This window comes from Desmodus rotundus, chromosome 7 (assembly GCF_022682495.2).
Source record: "Desmodus rotundus isolate HL8 chromosome 7, HLdesRot8A.1, whole genome shotgun sequence".
Classification (NCBI taxonomy): Eukaryota; Metazoa; Chordata; class Mammalia; order Chiroptera; family Phyllostomidae; genus Desmodus; species Desmodus rotundus.
In genome coordinates this window covers 93,277,212-93,297,802 of record NC_071393.1, presented here as the reverse complement: position 1 = coordinate 93,297,802, position 20,591 = coordinate 93,277,212, and the positions used below count along the sequence as shown (strand labels likewise).

At 35.2% G+C, this 20,591-nt stretch overlaps 1 protein-coding gene across 10 annotated transcripts in view; it reads left to right on the top strand.

The window, feature by feature from the left end:
• Positions 1-20,591, top strand: part of HERC1 (HECT and RLD domain containing E3 ubiquitin protein ligase family member 1) — a 183,532-nt gene that overhangs the window by 83,968 nt on the left and 78,973 nt on the right. For 8 of the 10 annotated variants that reach the window (XM_045201604.3, XM_045201605.3, XM_045201610.3 and 5 more), the window contains 6 exons: positions 5,907-6,021; positions 6,110-6,230; positions 8,366-8,537; positions 11,077-11,416; positions 11,881-12,001; positions 16,226-16,277. In XM_045201604.3, coding sequence (XP_045057539.2) covers positions 5,907-6,021; positions 6,110-6,230; positions 8,366-8,537; positions 11,077-11,416; positions 11,881-12,001; positions 16,226-16,277 — 921 coding nt within the window. The remainder of the gene's footprint in view (positions 1-5,906; positions 6,022-6,109; positions 6,231-8,365; positions 8,538-11,076; positions 11,417-11,880; positions 12,002-16,225; positions 16,278-20,591) is intronic. The other 2 variants (XM_024567643.4, XM_045201606.3) reach the window with 1 other exon arrangement.

Sequence of the window (20,591 nt, the reverse complement as noted above, 5' to 3'; positions counted from 1 at the left end):
ATATGTATCCACTTATTTGTATCTTCTTCAGTTTCTTTCTCCAGTGTCTTGTAATTTTCCGAGTATAGGTCTTTTTACAATCTTTGGTTAAATTTATTCCTATTTTTTTCGATGAAATTATAAATAAGATTGTTTTCTTAATTACTGATAGGTTATTATTGGTATATAAAAATGCAACTGCTTTTTGGGTATTTATTTTGTTTCCTGCTACTTTACTGAATTCATTTATCAGATCTAGTAGTTTTTTGGTGGAATCTTTAGGGTTCTCTTTATGCAGTATCATGTCATTGGCAAATAGTGACAGTTTTACTACTTCCTTTCCAATTTGGATGCCTTTTATTTCTTCTTTTTGTCTGATTGCTGTGGCTAGGGCTTCAGTACTGTTTTGAATAAGAGAGGTAAAAGTGGACATGCCTGTCTTGTTCCTGAACTTAAGGGAAACCCTTTTAGTTTTTGCCCATTGAATATGATATTGGCTGTGGGTTTGTCATATATGGCCTTTATTACATTGAGATTTGTTCCCTTTATCCCACTTTGCTGAGAGTTTTTATCATAAATCATGCTGAATTTGATCCAATGCTTTTTCTAAATATGTTTTTTTTTAAAGATTTTATTTATTTTTAGAGAGAGGGGAAGGGAGGGAGAAAGAGAGGGAGAGAAACATCACTGTGTGGTTGCCTCTTGCACACCCCCCTACTGGAGACCTGGCCTGCAACCCAGGCCTGTGCCCCGACTGGGAATCTAACTGGCAACCCTTTGGTTTCAGTCTGGCACTCAATCCACTGAACCACACCAGCCAGGACATTTTTTTCCTACATCTATTGATGTGATCATGTGGTTTTTATCCTTTGTTTTATTTGTGTGGTGTATCACATTTATTGATTTGCTGATATTGTACCACCCTTGTATCCCCAGAGTAAATCTCACTTGATCATGGTGTATGATCTTTTTAATGTATCGCTTGACCTGGTTTGCTAATACTTTGTTGAGAGTTTTAGTATATGTTCACCAGGGATATTGGCCTATAATTTTCTTTCTTTATAATGTCTTTATGTAGTTTTGGAATTAGGATAATGCTGGCCTTATAAAAGGACCTTGGAAGTCTTCCCTCCTCCAGAATTTTTTGGAATAGTTTGAGAAGGATAGGTGTTTTTTCTTCTTTGAATGTTTGGTAAAATTCACCTGTGAAGCCATCTGGTTTAGGAGTTTTGTTTTGGGGGAGTTTTTTGGTCACTGCTTCAATTTCCTTAGTTGTAATCTGTCTACTCAGATTTTCTGAGTCATTCTGATTCAGTTTTGGAAGATTGTATGTTTCTAGGAAATTTATTCATTTTGTTCAGATTGCCTGATTTGTTGACTTACAGTTGTTCATAATACTTTCTCACAATCCTTTGTATTTATGTGGTGTCAGTTGTTACTCCTCTTTCATTTCTAATTTTATTTACTTGGGTTCTCCTTTTTTCTTGATGAATCTGGTTAAAGTTTGTCAGTCTTGTTTATCTTTTCAAAGAACCAGCTCTTGGTTTCATTGATTGCTTATAGATATATATATTTTTAAAGATTTTATTTATTTATTTTTAGAGAGGGGAAGGGAGGGAGAAAGAGAAGGAGAGAAACATCAATGAGTGGTTGCCTCTTGCACACCCCCTACTGGGGACCTGGCCTGTAACCCAGGCATGTGCCCTAGAATGGAATCAAACCGGCGGCAACCCTTTGATTCACAGGTGGGCACTCAATCTACCAAGCCACACCAGCCATGGGTGATCACTTATATTTTTTTAAGTAAGTTTTAACTTTTTTTTTTAAATCCTCTCTCAAGGATATTTTTATTGATTTTACTATAGAAAGAGAGGAAGCAGTGGAGGAGAGTGAGAGAGAGAGAGAGAGAAACATTGATATGAGAGAGAAACATCATCAGTTGCCTCCCACATGAGCCTCAGCTGGGGATCAAACTTGCAACTAGGTACATGCCCTGACCAGTGATCAAACCCACAACCTTTTGGTGTACAGGACAATGTTCTAACCCACTGAGCCACCCGGCCAGAGCTTGTGTTGGTTTTTATTAGACTCAATTACATTTATTTCTTGTATGATCTTTATTATTTCTTGTCTTCTACTCACTTTGGGCTTTTTTTGTTGTTCTTTTTCTAGTTCCTTTAAGTGTTAGTTAGATTGTTTCTTTGAAATTTTTCTCATTTCTTGAGGTAGGCCTGCAATGCTATGAATTTCCCTCTTAGGACTGCTTTTGCTGTGTCCTATAGGTTTTGAGTTGTTTTCTTCTCGTTTTCATTTGTTTCAAGGTATCTTCTGATTTCTTCCTTGATCTCATTGTTAACCCACTCACTGTTTGTTAACATGCTATTTAGCATCCATGCTTTTGTGTGTTTTCTGTTTTTTTTTCCTTGTGATTGATTTGTAGTTTCATACCATTATGGTCAGATAAGATACTTGTTACGATGTTACTCTTCTTAAATTTGAGACTGTGTCTTAACATGTTCCAGGTGTAGTTGAAAAGAATGTATATTCTCATGCTTTGGGGTGAAATGCTCAGAAGATATCAATTAAATTCATCTGATCTACTGTGTCATTTAAGGCTGCCATTTCCATGTTGGTTTTCTCTCTGAAAGACCTATCCATTGATGTCAGTGGGGTATTAAAATCCCCCACTATGACTCTGTTATTGTCCATCTATCTCTTTTTGTCCATCAAGATTTGCTTTCCATATTAGGTACTCCTTTGTTGGGTACATGAATATTTGCAAGGATTATATCCCCTCGTTGGATTGCTCCTTTTATCATTATGTAGTATCCTTTGTCTCATACTATAGCCTTTGTTTTAAAGTCTGTTTTGTCAGATGTAAGTATTGCTTCCCCAGCTTTCTTTCACTTTCCCTTTGCATGAAATATCATTTTTCATTCCTTTACTTTTAGTCTATTTGTATCTTTCTGAGGTGGGTCTCTTGTAAACAGTATTGTATATATATGGTTCTTGTTTTCTTATCCATTCAGCTATTCTGTGTGTTTAATTTTTTGATTTTACGGATTTTTAGAGAGAGAGAGAAACATTAATTTGTTGTTCCATTTATTTATGCACTTATTGGTTGCTTCTTATATATGTCCTGACTTGGGACTGAACCAGCAACCTTGGCGTACTAGGACAACACTCTAACCAACTGAGCTACCTGGCCAGGGCTCTACTCTATGTCTTTTGATTAGATCTTCCAAGCCATTCACATTTAAAGTGGCATTATATCCAAAGAAACATGAAACACTGAAAGGATATATGCACTCCTGTGTTCATAGTAGCATTATTTATTTATAGTAGCCAAGATTTGGAAGCAGCCCAAGTGCCCACCAGTAGATGAGTGGATAAAAGATACTGTGGTACATTTACACAACGGAATACTACTCAGTCATAAATAAGAAGGAAATCTTATTCTTTGCGATAGCACGAACAGACCTGGAGAGCATTATGCTAAGTGAAATAAGCCAGTCAGAGAAAGACAAATGCCATATGATTTCACTCATGTGGAATCTAATGAACATAATGAACTAACAAGCAAAATAGAGACAGATTCATAGGTAGAGAGCAGGCTGACAGCTGTTGGCAGTGGCAGTGGGTGAAATGGGTAGCGGGGCAGAGCAAAAAGGGGAAAAAAAGAGGAAAAACTCATGGATATGGACAACTGTGTGGTGGTTGGAGGTGGGGAGGAGTGTAGGGGGAGGGGTGTGGGGGTGTGGGGCGATAAATGGTGATGGATGGAGACCTGACTTGGGGTGGTAAACACACAGTACAGATGATGTGTTGTGGAACTGTGGACCTGAAAGTTGTATAATATTGTTAATCAATGTCACTCCAATAGATTCAATAAAAAGGAGACTAAATAAAAATTTTAAATTGCATAGGAGGATAATTCTTGCTACATTTGAAACACAGCAAAGGGTGTTACTTTAGTTTGTTTTTAAATTGAATTATTAGCCTGGTTGAAGTGGGGTCATGTTTGATTTTAAGTCACCACAGTTCTCAGGATAGCAAGCAGTCAGTCCCTTTGAACAGATAGTCTCTCAGGAACCTAAGGCAGAAAAATTTTGTATGTTACCATTTTAAGATTCCCTCCCTGTCTCATTTTAAGATTCTCTGTGGGCTTTAAGAATTACTTAAAATCTGATATGTTTATATTGTCAGTTTTTCTCTTGTAAAATAGGTAAATCTGAACTTAATTTTTACCTAAGCATACAGAAATGACTGAAAAACCAAGATGTTACATTTTATCTCTTGGGATAGCAGCTTTAAGCAGGGATTAGCACAAATAAAGGTAACTTGAGACTTAATATTTGCCAAGGGTATCTTATTTTGTTTTGCCTTTAAGTAGCACAGTAAATTTGTCAAATTAACAGTCTGTCTAGCAGACATTGTGGGAGTGAAATATAGTAAACATCCCACCACCACTTGGAATTTACTGACTGTATTGCATTTTTACAGTATAGCACTGCTCTGCTAACATGGAATTAAAGAAAGCACCTGACTGGTTCTCATCATCTGATGCTGTGATTTGTATTTTCAATTGCATGTGCTCATTTCTGTTCAAATGTTTTACCCACTTAAATGTACATATATTACCAATACCTACTTTCATGACTTTAAGTGCCAGATATATAACCACCTAACTAGTTTACTCAGTATCTCCACTAGGATATCTAATAGAAAATATTTAAAACTGGACTCTCGATTCTAGCTTCCTATCCCTCAAAAGTGTTCTTTCTGTGGTTTTCCTGTCTCAGTAAACGCCAACCACATTCTGAATACATTTATAGTCAACCTTGACTTCTCTCATATTCTCACATCTGGCAAATCCTCTCAGCTCTACCCTCAAAGTACGTATGGAATCTGGCCATTTCTCATTACCTTCATAGCTCCTACTTTTATCTGAGCCACCATCATTTCTCACCTGAATTACTGCAATAATTACTTCTGCTGTTGCTATTTCTATAGGAAGTTCTCTACTCAGCAGTCAGAATGAGTCTTTTAAAACAAGTGAGATCATGTCATATTTCTGTTCAAGGACTTCTAATGGTGATTCCATTTCCCTCAAAGTAAAACCTAGAGGACCTGCAGTGGCCTGCAGGCCCTCTGTGATCTAGTCATAGCCAGCTTTCTGATGTCTCCTACCACTCTTGGGCAAGTACACTTTGTTCCAGCCACACTAGCCTCCATGAACCCACCTCAGGGCCTCTACCCTAGTTTTTTTAGAGGGGGCACTGTCTCTATGTGGTTTCTTCCTATACTTCACCTGGATCTGTGCTCAACTGTAACTTTATCAGAGACCTTCCCAAACCAGTCTGTATAAAATAGCAAGCCCAGCCCTGGCTGGTGTGGCTCAGTTGGATGGAGCCTTGTCCCGGAGACTAAAGGGTCACAGGTTCCATTCCCAGTCAGGACACATACCCAGGTTGCATGTTTCATCCCCAGTTGGGGTGTGTACAAGAGGGAGGCTAGTAGATGTTTCTCTCTCACACTGATGTTTCTGTTTCTCTCTCTCTCTCTCTTCCCCCTTCCCCCACTTACTCTCTCTAAAAAGGCAATGAAAAAATAGCTCCCCCTCACACTACAATATTCCCTGTTCTCCTTACCCTGCTCTGTTTTTCTCTATAGCACTTATCTGTCATATTAATGTTTTTATTTATTGTCTCCCTGTCTCCCCTCAACTAGAATATAAGCTCTATGAGATCAGGGTCTCAATTTTGTTCACTAGCACACAGAACAGTATGTAGGATCTAGTAGTGTATTTGTTAAATAACTGTGAAGAAAAATAATGTTCAGTTGTTGGATTACTTAAAGCTATTAAAATGACCTCTGAACTGTTTTCTGCACCCTTTTAAGTGTCAATTCATCATTTTTATTTTCAGATTGGGACAGTGCAACTTTAAGCAATGAATCACTCTTGGACACTGTGTCTAGGTTTGTTCTCGCAGCTCTTCTGAAACACACAAATTTACTTAGTCAAGCATGTGGAGAAAGCCGGCAAGTAACTTAAAACTATCCTCAGACACATATTTGCTCTCATGATGCTAGAAATTAGGTAACTTTTCTATTTTGGTTCTTTATTTAGATATCAGCCTGGGAAAAGCTTATCAGAAGTGTACCGTTGTGTGTACAAAGTTCGAAGTCGTTTACTTGCTTGCAAGAGCCTTGAACTTATTCAGACCAGGTCATCATCACGAGACAGATGGGTAAAGTTGGAAATCAGTTAATTTCTATGTTTTTCTGCAAGCTGTGAGAGATAGCTCCATATTGGTTTATATCAAGTAAGAAATGTACCTTGTTTATTGCAGATGTACACTAAAATGTCGAACAGTTCTTTTTCTAGTGAAAAAAATTGGACAAGTAAAAGTTTTGGGGTTTATTTAACCCTACATTTATCAAGCTGGTAAGAAAGTTTATATATTCTTAGACTGTATAAATGATAATAACAAAGTGAATTGTCCAAGTCATATGAAATATGACTCCTTTATTTGATGCTGGTCAGATCACATTTGAATTATCCTATTTAATAATTTATGAGGGATATCAACAAACTACCTTGGATTGGTGAAAGGTCCAAAAATCATCTTACATAAGAACTAAAGAAATGGGGAGTGACAGGATAGCTGCCTTAAAAGTACTTAAAGAGCTTCCGTGTTTGAGAGGAAATAAATGTGTTCCTTGCTGTTCCAGAGAGTGCAGGTAGGACCAAAGGATAACAATTGAATGGAGAATCATTGTTAGCTGAATATAAGAGAAAAAAGCCTTCTAGTATTAAGAGTTGTTCACCACTGGGAGTAAAGATTGAGAGCTCTTGTTAAGGATGTTCCAGAAGTACCGTATTTTGCCATGTATAATGCATACTTTTTTGCCCAAATTTTTGAGGGAAAAATAAGCATGCTCATTATAATGGGTAGTACCTGAAATACCTTGTATCTGTTTTTGTGTTTTGTAATTATTTGTTACATAAAATTTCTTATACCATAATGTGTTCAAAACTAAATGCTAAAATTCCTTTATAATACAAAAAATAATTATCTAAATATAAATAAATAAATAATTGAATTAAAAAATAAAACGAAAGATTTTTTTTCCTGAAATTTTAGGCCAGAAATGTAGGTGTGCATTATACACAGGGTCGCATTATACACAGCAGAATATGGTAATTCATGCACCAAAAATGAGGTGATTTCTAAAGTTCTTGGTAATCCCGATAACGTGATCCTGAACTTAAAAGTACAAGCCTGTGTAATACATCACCTTCAGAAATGCTTACTTTGAAACTTTATACAGTAGGTGCTTTGCACTCTATTATTCAGATTTTAGATTTTAAAAATCAAACGCTATCTCTATATTTATATTATATTACTCTTTAGCATGCCCTTATTTAATATTTGTGGATCTATTTGTTAGTGACCTTGAAACTCTATGAAATATGTTAACTTGGCATTTTGTTGAGGCTTATATTTGAAATTCACATATATGGGGATAATACTTTATGTATTGTGTGAGACTGACTGGTATCCCCATCTCGATGGAATTCTTATTATTTACTGGCCATGAATTACAAAATAACTTTTTTATGTATTTGAAGATATCATTAAAATTTTTTACATATGCTTTATACTGAGATTTGTGGGGGAAATGATATAGTACTGTCAGGGTATTTGTTACTCTCTTAACATCCATTTTAAGGACTTTTTCCTCTAAATGATTGCTAGATAGTATAACCACCATGGAAAATAAAACCAGCATTGTTCTTACTAAATTTCTAATTTTTGTTTTTTTCAGGGGTAAACCAAATAAATTAAAAAAAAACTAAAAACAATGTTTGTATAATTGAAATTTGCTAAGAGTAGAATTTAAATTTTCTCATCAAAAAGTTAAAAAAATACTGTTTTAAATTAGAGTTATTAAACATTCGTAGACAGTAATAATATACAGAACTTAAGGGTGATGAATGGAATCAAAATTCATATTCTTTTATTTTTATTTATTTTTTATTTTTTTTCATATTCTTTAAGTACCTTTTATTCTTGGTGTCATAACTCATTTTAAGTTGCAGCTTTGTAGTTTACAGCTGAGTAGCAATTTGAATACCACTTTATAACAGGACATTGTAGTAAAAATACTGAGGAAGAAAGAGTATATAGGTGTCTCTGTATGTATTTTGTATACATAAATTCTTAATTTTTTCAGTTTTTCCAGTATGACTTTTTTGTAGTAATATTCATATGTTATTATTGATATTAGTATTTTTCATGATAAAAAAGTCAAGGTCTTAACAAAGTTTTTCAAAATTTTTGAAAATTATGTTCAATGTGGCTCTGATCATTTCTTTAAGATCTCAGAAAACCAAGACTCTGCAGATGTTGATCCTCAGGAGCATGCGTTTACCCGGACCATTGATGAAGAAGCTGAAATGGAGGAACAGGCTGAGCGAGACCGGGAAGAGGGGCATCCAGAGCCAGAGGATGAGGAGGAAGAACGTGAACATGAAGTGATGACAGCTGGCAGTGAGTATATACCTTACTTTACAGATACACACCGTGCCATTCTTTTTGGTAGGGGAACTGAGTGGAGAAGAAAGAGAAAGACAAAAGTTTCTCTACAGTTTTTCTAAAAGAATCTGATATTCTACTGGTGATCTGAATTTACATTAGTTAACATTTCAGCTCTATGCTAGTTCCATTCTGAAGTTATTGAATTTCATGTTTGGGCAAAAAAGCTCTGGAAGCAGGCTTTTAGAACCTGTACCAGTTCCACTGAATCTCATACATGAAATCATGCCCATGAGTCATTGCATAAGGTTATTCAAAGTATGTGCTCTCGGGGGTTCCCAGTTATCCATTGTGTGGCCAACCAGTGTGTGGTGGGGAAGAGAGCCCCCTTTCCATGACTACTAGGAGAGCCCAATTATTTGTATATGTTGAACTTCTAAAATTGTAAATTTCACCCACTGACTATACTACTGTTCTCAGAAGGGAGCAAGAATATATATGAGGATACTATTGACTGGGTAAATAACACTTTTCATACTTTTATATTCTGAGGCTACAGCTAGTTTTTAAAGGTAATTCTTTTTATATTTAAAGAGAAATATTAAAGCTTTTTAACTATTTGCTATTATCTTTTGAGTGATTTGGCTATTTCAAGTTAAAGTGTATATTCACTTTGTGGTCTAAACATTATGGCCAGCTATGTATTTAGTATTGGTATTGTCTGTGTATATCAATCAGTTGGACACTTCATTACCAGTTTGTGTCCTGGATACTTCTAAAAATGATCTTGAAATGGCTCAAAACAAGACCAAAAACTATTGAAACAAGAGGAAAAGATAAGAGGAAAAAGGGGGTTGGAGATGGGAAGGGACAATAACTATTGAAAAACCTAGGCTCAAGAAACTTTTTGCAGTAGAACTTAAAACTTAGCTTAGGAATTCCTAAAAGCAAAGGCCAAAGGTAAAAAAACACTAGCAAAGTATAACCCTCAATTATAGTAACAGAAAGTATCATAGTCATCTGTAGCTACCATTTTTGAACACCTATTATATGCTGGGCCCTGGGTCAAATGCTTCACATAGATTAACTCATAATCCTTGCAGAAGTTTTATAAGATGAGTTCTGGTATTACCCTAAACTTAAGATGGTTGAACTGAGGTTTAAGGAACAAAATTGTGTGCTTAGTGTCACAATTAGTAGCAGCTGGAATTAGAACCAGGTCTGCCCCAAATCCCAGTGACCATTCTCTTAATTACTTTAACGTATTTCTAGCTCTGGACTCTGCATTTGTCACTTTGATTTTTATTGAAATAGGGACTTTCAACAGCATAATGGAAATATTGTTGTAATCTATAAAATACAGATCCATTTTTAAAGTTTAAATTTCCATGTTAACAGATGAATCTAGTATTTTACCAACTTTTTGCCTTGGTTCCCCATTAAGAATACTCTCTTCAGTTCAAATTTGAGCAAAATACTTCTTTTCTATTGTGAAGTATCTACCACTGCATCAGAACCTTGGTATGACCACTGACTTTTTACACTAATAAATTGGGAAGAGCTGGTCTCAGATAGGATATTCTTGGTGATGCCATTTGACTCTGGAGGCAATTTGGCTACATACATATACACACATATTTAAGAGAAAAAAAATATATTTTGAATCCTCACCTGAGACTGATGTATTTATTGATTTTCAGAGAGAGGGGAAGGGATTAAGGAGGAGGCATGGCGGGGGGGAGAGAAAGAGAAAGAGAAAGAAACATCTATGGATTGCCTTGTGTATATGTCTCTACCAGGGATTGAACTCAAGCCTAGGCATGTGCCCTCACTACAGATCAAAACCACAGACTTTTGGTGGATGGGATGATGCTTCAACCAACTGAGCTACCTGGCCAGGGCTTTGGCCATATGTTTTAACCAGATTCTGTTTCAGCAAAGACTTTTAGTGGTTGTACTTAATGTGTTCAAGATACAACTAGTGTAGGTATTAATATGGAATTTGGAAGGGGAAGGAGACCTTTTCATTATAAGTAGTACAACTTAAATTTTGTCTTTTCTTTTGTAAACTGACATTTTTCATACCAATGTCATGAACACAGTTATTTTTATCTAACTCAGTGCTTCTCAAACCCTTGTGGACTTCAGAATCATCTGGAAGGCATATTAAAACACAGATTGCTGGGTCCATTCCCAGAGCTTCTGATTTAAAAGGTCTGGGTTGGGCCTGATAATTTGCTTTTCTAACAAGTGCCCAAATGATGTTGATGCTGCTGGTCTGAGACCACACTTTGAAAACCACTGATCTAACTTATGAATAATAGTAGAAATAGAATCATCCAATCTAAATTCTATAAAGGCATGAGTATTTTCTATTGTAAGTTTCATGAAAAGTTTAGTATTTTATGTGTATTTTTCATGTAATTTTAACTTAGTACTGTACTGCATTTAATGTCTAAAAAATAATTTTTCCGTCTTTCAGTAGGTTTTTGGTCCAAATGTTTTGACTATTTTTATTGTTATTTTCTTTGCTCTTCTCTCCCCATGTGTTAAGACCTTGTTTTTGTGTTGCATGTTACAGAAATCTTTCAGTGTTTCCTCTCAGCTCGTGAAGTAGCTCGTAGCCGAGATCGAGATAGAATGAACAGTGGGGCAGGGTCTGGGGCTCGAGCTGATGATCCACCTCCTCAGTCTCAGCAAGAGCGAAGGGTCAGCACAGACCTTCCTGAGGGTCAGGATGTGTACACAGCTGCCTGCAACTCCGTGATCCATCGGTGTGCCCTCTTAATATTAGGAGTAAGTCCCGTGATTGATGAGCTTCAGAAGCGGAGGGAAGAAGGACAGTTGCAGCAACCTTCAACAAGTGCCTCTGAAGGGGGTGGACTTATGACCAGGTGGGACTGACTAGAAACTTAAAACATTACTCTTCTCCTTTTGTTACATTATACATTGACATGCTTTATTCTCATAGTTAAAGTATTCTTCTGAAATTAACACAGAGATGAAGGAGGAAATGCAAATTGATTAGGATGAATTAAAAGTAACGTAAAGAGTAATACTGCTTCAGCCTGAAATATAAATTTCTGATTAAATAAGGAGACACAATTTTTCATACATATAAACAACTGTAGTTGAGATACATAGAAAGTTATTTGCATGTCTCTGTAATTTAGTGGCACACCAGTATTTTGATGTAATTAAGAAGGGCTTTGTGCTTTGACAGGAGTCAGGATTTCCCATTGACAGGCATAATTACTACTCATTGTGTGTGTATTATCTCTATGCTGCTAGTTCCATTAAATTTTATGTTCGCTAACAGTCCTAAACTGAATGACTTTTCTTTGTGCATGTGAGACAGGAGTGAAAGTCTTACTGCAGAGAGCCGGCTAGTCCATGCAAGCCCAAATTATAGACTGATCAAATCGAGGAGTGAATCTGATTTGTCTCAGCCTGAATCAGATGAAGAGGGTTACACACTGGTAGGTATTCCTAGATTCAGTAAAGGAGAACTTTTGTTTTCAAGGTTTAGATACATAAGGCTTTAATTAGGGTAAGTAATATATGTTTGTTTTGGAATATAAAAACTTCTTTTAAAAGAACTTTTAAGAGAAATGAGACAATTATATTGTGTAATTTCCACTTACCTGTTAGCGACTCTCAGATTTCTGTCTTTAGCTCTAAATTCTTCCAAAACTGCAAATTGGTATATCTGAGTCCTTGATGGATATTCTACCTGAACGGTTTCAGGTTACCCCAGTCTTAACCTATCCAAAAACAAACTCATCTTTCTCCCAATCCTCCTTCTCTCATATTGCCCATCTTAGTAGGTGGTACTATTAACTACCCAGGCTGGGAACCTGGGTTCGTACAAGGGCTACATAAACAAAAGATGTTTAAAGGATACTTTTAAGCATAAAAGATTCCTCTTCTAGGGAAAGTTGAACAGTGTCTTCAAGTGAGTTTCATTGTCTCATGATGTTTTTGTTTGTTCTTCCTCCTTATATTCTTTATTTATTAGTATCTTTGTGCCCTCAGTTCATGTTCCTGGTATTGCAGTCTACTGAGATTCCTCTGTCCATTTTTTCCCAGTGTGATCAATCTCATTATCAAGTCTTCCAACCCTGTGATAATTTTTAGCACAGATCATATCCTTCTCTACTCAGAACCTCCAGTGATTTTACTTTTTCTCAGAGTAGAGCCCTAAGTCCTCGCAGTGGCCTACAAGACCACACATCTTGGTCACACCACCTCTCCAATCTCCTCTTCCCACTGCTCTCCTTGGTGACTCTCCTGCTACACTGACCTCTTGACTTTTCTGTAAACATACCACACAACTTCCACTTGGGGCCTTTACTTGGCTGTTTCTTCTGACTGGAATACTGTTGTCTGCATGACTAACTTCCTCCCTTCAAATATTCATTCTGATGTTACTTTTTCAGTGAGCCTACCCTGACCACTCTATTTAAAATTCCAGTTTCCCCTCCCTTCCACATACTCATTCACTCCTTGTATGCCTTGCCTTGCTCTGCTTTTTTAACCCCCATAACACCTAACATAATTTATTTATTGTATTTATATCAGTTTTGTTAACCTACAGTAGAATATAAGCTCTTTGACAACAGGAATTTTTGCTGTTTTATTCATTGCTGTAAGCCCAAGCGCCTGCCTATAGTGCCTGGTACACAGTAGGTAGACACTACATATTTTTTGAATGAATGAATGATGGTCTAATCTATTTTGTTAAAATTTCTGTGCCCATTCCTTCATTTTTACTTTTTAATTCAGGCCCTTGTTACCTTTGCCTGAGCTGGTAGTTTTCAAACTGATCTCCCTGCTTTTTCCAGTGCTTCTCCTTAGAGACTACTCCTAAAATTAGATCTCTTAAAGATACAACAAGAACAACAGAACACCAGCTTATCGTGCTACCTTCCTATTTAAAACCTCAGTGATTGTACTGCCTACCCAGAAGTCAAAGGTTCTGGAAGATGTTGCCTGCCTGCGTTTGGAGCCAGTTTTCTTCTGCAGTAATCTGCATTTTCACCATAGTAGTCCATCCGCCAGTCCTCAAACAAAGCTTTTAAGCCTCAGTTCAAGCTTTGTTTGCTTTAAATGTTTTTTTCCTGGATTTTGTTGGTTAAGTTACCTGTCTCTTTTAAGGACTGACTAAAATGTCCACTGTTCCTGAAAGCTTTCCCATGGTTACTATACTCACATTGACTTTCACTGTCATTTCCATAGCAGTTTGTCAGTAGCGCTAATTTGTTGCATGTCAGACTTATTTGTGTATTATTGGTATTTCTTTCCAGTAGACCTCTTAGAAGGCCTTGGTTTTTTTTTTATAATATCTTTGGTATTTTCTACAATATGTAAAACATAATCGATAATTCATTTCAACTAAAGTAAAAAGATGACGATAGATGTAGTTAAAGTGTCATACTTTTTAGAACTGATGAAACTAATTTAGTCACAATAGACTTAAGACTCACTGTTGATCTTGACACAGGGTAAGACACTTAAACCTTTCTGAGTCCCAGCTTCTATATCTTTTATTGATTGATTTATTTTTAGAGAGAGAGAGAGGTCAATTTGTCGTTCTAGTTATTTATGCATTCATTGGTTGATTCTTGTATATGTCCTGATCGGGGATGGAATCTGCAACCTTGGCATATCAGTTCTAACTAACTAAGCCACCTGGCCAAGGCCCTAGCTTCTTTATCTTTGAAGTGGGTACTAATACTACCTTTTATACTTGCCTTACCTGGTCTGTGAAGAATAAGTTTGGTAATACAATTTCAAACATTTTGAAAATCATGTTTTCAAAATATAATGGGAAGATAGATCAGTAGAGGTGGGTTGAGTCCAGATTTAATTGTCAAGGTTGCTCATTTAGTTTCTGGAGAATTTTTAAAATATTAATAAACATTCTTTAAAAATGATTGACTCTTGATTATCTTTCCTTTTGGAATATTTAGAAGGATAGTGCCATAAAAAGTAGAAAAGTTAAGAACTAGAGAGAGCATATTCTGTTACGCATGAAGGGAACCTTGGGCTGGGTACTCGGCTTCAGAGAGCTTGCCTGGTAGATGAAGAGGAGCAAGCAGCAGGGACAGTTTGGGTTTTTCAGCTGAAATATATCATCCTTCTGTCTGAGGTTGTTTAGTACTGTTACTGTCCTCAACACCTAGTATTCCTTCATTTATCCTGAACTGTTAGTGAATGAAGTGATTTTTAAAAAGTAACTGATATTAACCAGTTTAATGCTACATCTTTTTTCTTTCATAAAGAGTATTATGTGATACATTATCTACTTCTCTGTCATAGTAAACAGAGAAGAAACCTACTCAGTTAAATCTAAGTTTAATTCCTACCCCCTTCACTTCACAAAGAATTTGATTTGGTGTACAAAAATAAATACTTTATAAAAGGATAAGTTAAGTGAGTGAATTGGGGCCGAAAGAAGCCAAAGAGGAAAATAAAGCCCTAGGTAAGATTTGTACACCTCAGCACATATCCTGTGATGTTTTATGCTAGAGGTGGGCCACCAAACAGGAAAAGCACAGTGAGTTACATGATTTACAGTATCTAAAAGATTAGGAAAGAAAACAGTTTTCAAGGGAAACACAGGTATTTCTAGTTCTGAAGTCTGAGATAAAGTTCCTCCATTAGCTCTCATGGTGAAGGTACTGTGTGATAAAAGTGTTTCATTGCAGGACACACAGTGATGTCTTAAGCAGCTCTTGCGATGGCCATTTCGTGTTTTGTCCAGCACCAAATGGCCTGAGAACATAATATGTCTGGGGCACGTGTGTGTGTGTGTGACAAAATGTATTTATCTACAGTGTGGGTACGTGTGTCTCTATATATGATCAGGTAAAGATTTTCTGTGACATTTTCTAAATGGATCTGTTTTGTCACTTTTGCAGCCTTTCCTCTTTGCCATCATTTTTTTTTTTTTGTACGATAAAAAAAGAGTTCATTTGAAATTGTTGAGACCGTTATCTCAAGTAGGTGCATAAATTTAAGCCATGTATGGTTTGTACATGGCTGGTTGTACGTATGAGCAGACAGTTATCTGCACTGCCCCTCATAACCACACACATACACAGAAATACACTTTTGTTCTTCCTGATAGCCTTCACTGTTTGATTAACCCGTCTGCCATTACAATGTGAGGTTTCTTTATTTAATAGGTTCTTAAAAACATTTTAAAAACTTTTAAAATATTATGATAAGGCTTAGGACCATGCTATTTTTCTGTTAGCGTGGCTTCATCAGATTCTCTTCCTCTAAACATCTAGCCAAGGCTAGTGGGAGTTTTGAAAAGAAGAGAAAGTAAGGATAGAGCAAGTAGGAATTTTGGAAAACCAGACTTTGCAACAGGGACTTCAGGCATCTAGAGGGTATTAATAAGATGTGTTTAGAGAAGGAAAGGTGCCAACAAAGAAAAACGCCTGCTACTTTACAATATTAATTAAATGAACCTTGGCATTGTGTTTCAACATCTGAGAGTTATGTGCCTGTGCTTTTTCTTATAGCTGTTTTCAGTGAGTTCTTAGAGACTTTTTGTTGTTAGTCTGACTTGACTGGTGAATAAGTAGTGCATTGCAATAATTATAGAGATTTTTTAAATTAATACTCCAGTAAGTCTAATTTTAAAATACTTTTCACAACTAAATTTTATTATTTATTTTTAATACTAATAGAGTGGAAGACGAAATGTTGATTTGGATTTGGCATCATCTCATAGAAAGAGAGGTAAGTATTAATAAATATTAAATATCTGGTTAAAATACATAGCTGTTTTTATTTCTGATGTATTTAGATTTGTCACTGAAAAGTAATTGCAGAAACATTTAGAAACATTTTATCAGTAGAGTTAAATGGGAGATCATTGTTTTTAAAATATACACCCTTTTAAAATCTAGGAAAGCCTACTAGTTAATAATCGGCTCTGTTTCTTATTTGCCATGTGTTTTAACTTACTAAGAAGCCAATGGAACTCCAGAAGCAGTGCTTTATAATTGGAGGGGGGTATGTACATAATTTGCCATGTTTTACCTTATCGATATAGTAGCTACAGTTTACATGGTATGACAGCGAGAACTCTCTACTGCATTTTCCTTCCATATACACATACACATACATACTTCCAAATTGAAAGTTTCTAGTTTTCCTCTTTGCCTCATGAGATAAAGCATGTGAAATGAATTTATGGTTTCTAAAAAAATTTCCCATGAGGAATAGTTTTAATTAGAGTGTCATCATGAGTTAGCCTCGTGTGTTAGAAGCTCTTAGTTAGTTAACTCTTGGTTATATGTGCAAATGGGTGGAAAGAACAGTGGTTTTAAATAATATAAATCCAAGGATAAGTAAAAATTCTCCAAGTATTATTCTCTCTTTACTGAAACTTTTATTAAACCCATTTGTACTGTGGTTTTGAAAATATTAAATGTTTAAAATTGCCATTAGTGGCAATTTTCTAAAAGCCTGTGTGGAAAAACAATTTTTCTCATTGTATTAAGTCTTTTATGTTTCATAATGAAACCCATCTCTTGATAGCTTCCTTGGCAGGATGTAAGACCCCTTTCATATGAAAAAAACAATGGGGAAGAAACACGCACACACAGTTTTTCACTTTTGTGTTTATAACTTAGAAGAAATGTTGGTACTTCTATAGAATAAAATGCGGCAATATTTTATCCTTTAAATTATAATTAGAATACATGAATGATTTTTCTAAAATATTAGGAATAAGAACTAGAGCTGGTGCTTTCTGTATTGCAGTCTTTTGAGACTATAACATGTTAGTGTTGTTGGGTTTCTAAAAAAATGTTAAGGTATTTGTGATAAAGGAATTAAATGATACACTAATGTACAATATGTGTTTTATTTTCTAATTCTTTGAAAATTGGTAGTACATGTGCCATAGTTAGCTTGACTCTTCTTTTCCTTAACCACTGACTTGGGAATTAAGTTTCTGGAATAGATTTACCTTCCTGATTTTGATTAACTCAATGAACTCATACTATTTGGTGCTAGAGAGATGACTCCAAACTTAGCGAGTAGCATAAGGGATCCAACTTAGAGTTTAAGAGCTTCCTACTATATTTATAGGTGATAGTCCATTGGCTAAAATCATTCTTTTCTCTTAAATCTTTATCATGCTTATAAAATAGAAACTTGAGATTCAGTTTGTATTAACCATATCAGCATGTGGCAAAGTCATCCCTTGGAATAAAGTAGAAAGTATTAAGAATAACCTAGAGCCCAAGACAAGTTATAACGTTTTATACTTCAACAATACTAAAGGGCTTAATTGAAGCAAAATATTATTCAAACAAGTGTTTTTGATGTACCAAATGTAATATGGTTTATTTTCATGCCTCCCTGCTCTTAAAAATGTATGTTTTGTGTGAACTGGCAGTTATCTCAGTGCTAAACATATTCTGGGTGTATCTGATGTCATTTTTCTATTACGGCTAATTATTATATTTGTGTTTGTAAAGCAAAAAATCTTGCCTTGAAATCAGGAAAAGAAAAAGAATAACCTAGAATTATTAACCCAGTCTTGTTACCTAGTGTCACTAAAAATAACCTAGAATTTGAATATAAATTACTTAGGAGGAATTAATGTATTAAAGTTACTATCCTCAAGTTGCTACCTGTTCAAAGTTTTATACAGTTATCCTATAAGTGGATGAAGATTTCCTGTAGTTTTAGATCTAAGTCGATACAAATTAACTAAGCCAGTAATCCAAATTTTGTTTATAGATAAACCACCTTTTCCAAAAAAGTTCCAGGTAGTACCAAAACCTATTAACTTGTTGGAATTTAATTTTATTTTGTTGAAAAGAGGAAAGCACATATAGGGCTTTATGTGAAAAGTTGTTTTTTGTTTTTAATTACCCATTAAGGAAGTTATAGTAGGGAGGCAAAGTAATTTAGTAACTTTTCATGATATCACTTAATGTGGTACCAATTTATTATAGTAATCATTACATTTTGATATTCCCTGGGGGAAATTTTGCTGCTGGTTTTGTTCTTAGGAATAGGTGATAAGAAAGTAGATGAGAAAGTTTTTAATTTCATGAGTCCTGGAGTTTTGGATTAAACAATGAAAATGCACTTTGAATTTGAAATGAAATTGCTGCTTTTCCCCTCACTCCAGTTAATGTTTCATAGTTGGTCCAACCTCTTGGTCCAAGGAAGCAAATATGGTAGAAAGGGGTAAAGTAAAGTGAGCTCTTTAGAAGCATCAAAGCTAAATTCTAAAACTGAAAATGTCATAAATTACTTTAAAAAGAGTCAAGTGAAACGTATTTCTGCTTAGCACTGCAGTGGTAATATGAAATTTGTGCTCATTAAACACTTATAAAACTGCTTACGAAATGCCAGGAATTGTTCTCATCACTTCAAACGTATTTAATTCTCATAACAACTTGTCAAAATTTTTGACAAAACCTGTTAAGTATGTTGGTGTTTTGGTACTTTGACAAATACTTAAAAGATTCTCTGTGATTGTGCAGAACTGGGTTTTTCCTTTACTGAAAGACAATACCCTTTTTGCAGATATTTCACTTTAGTTTTCATATTAAGCTGAAGCTGATACCATAGAAACTGGTGGAGGGAAAATGGTGGAGATGCCAAAGCAACAATTTAATTAGCAACATCAGGAGTCTTATTAGCTAAAATACTGTATGGTTTGATTTTTTTTCCCACTGTAGTTCTTTAAATAAAATTTTAGGGTTTTATTGCTGAACTAATATTGAAAACATTTATCAACATGTGTGTTTCGTGGTGCAACATGTATGGGTGAAGTGCTATTTATATCTGCATTTCAAGTTAGATTATATAAAGAGGAACAAATGTAAATGTTGTCTTCTGTATCAAATTTCTCCTTTTGTCTTCTGATTCTTGTGTGGTAGTGTATTTACTCCTTTTTGGCCAGTTGAGCCCCAGAAAAAAGAAGAGCTTCAAGCAAGTACATGATGGCATGTTTAATTTTTTTTTCCTTTTAGCTTGCCTACATATTTTATGGTTTATAAAGTATGTATTGCAGCTCTGCCATGTTCATTTTGAAAATTCCATTTAAGAACCAGAGTTGTAAGGACAAGTAAACAATCTCAAAAATTTCTTGTTGGACTTTATATTTTCTTTTTATAATAGGGGATTCTGAATTAATATTAAATAAGAATTGGGCTTAGTCACAATTACTCTATACAAGCTTTTGATATGCTTTTCAGACACAGTATTTTCTTTATTCAAATAAAACAATATAGAACAACCCAAATTTAACCATGTTGTTGTATGTTTTTAAAGAATTAGAGTTCTTTCATCTCATTTTCATACTGTAAGTTTTTGTGTTTCAGAGTATTTTTGATGTCAGCCTAATGCTTTATTCTGATGCTTTCAGATAAGTGTCTTTTCTGTTCTTACATTTTATTCATGGAAAGTTTTGTTTGGATAACATACCTAGTAAGTTCTGTCCTTTAAATTAGGAGTCAGCAAACTGTGGATAATGGGCCAAATTTGGCTTGCCATCTTTTTTTTTGGAAATGACATATTGTTGTAACATAGCTACCCTTATTTGTTTATGTATTGTCTGTGGCTGCTTCCACATTGCAACAGTAGGGTTAAGTCTTGGCAGCATAAACTTTCATGACCCACAGAACCTAAAATATTTCTGGCTTTTTACAGAAAAAGTTTGCTGACCTCAGCTTTAAATTGCAGAGAGGATTTAATTTGGGCATTGGCCAACCATTCCATAGTCTGTTTGGGAGTATATTAAATCAATTCACTATTTGTAGATTCTTCACAGTTGAACCTTTAATGCAGGCAGGCAATTGAAATGTCCATGGGTCAGTGACTCGTGAGTTGATTGATAACAGGAAATGTAGGACAACCTCCCATAAACTTAAGGAATTAGTGTTAATAAATCAGCAGATCAATTTCTTTGAACATTTCTTTTCTCAATTTCAAGAAAATTGGACAAGATAATCTTTAAGATCTCTTTGTGGTTCTAAGAATACCTCATTACATATATATATATATATATATATATTCATTTTG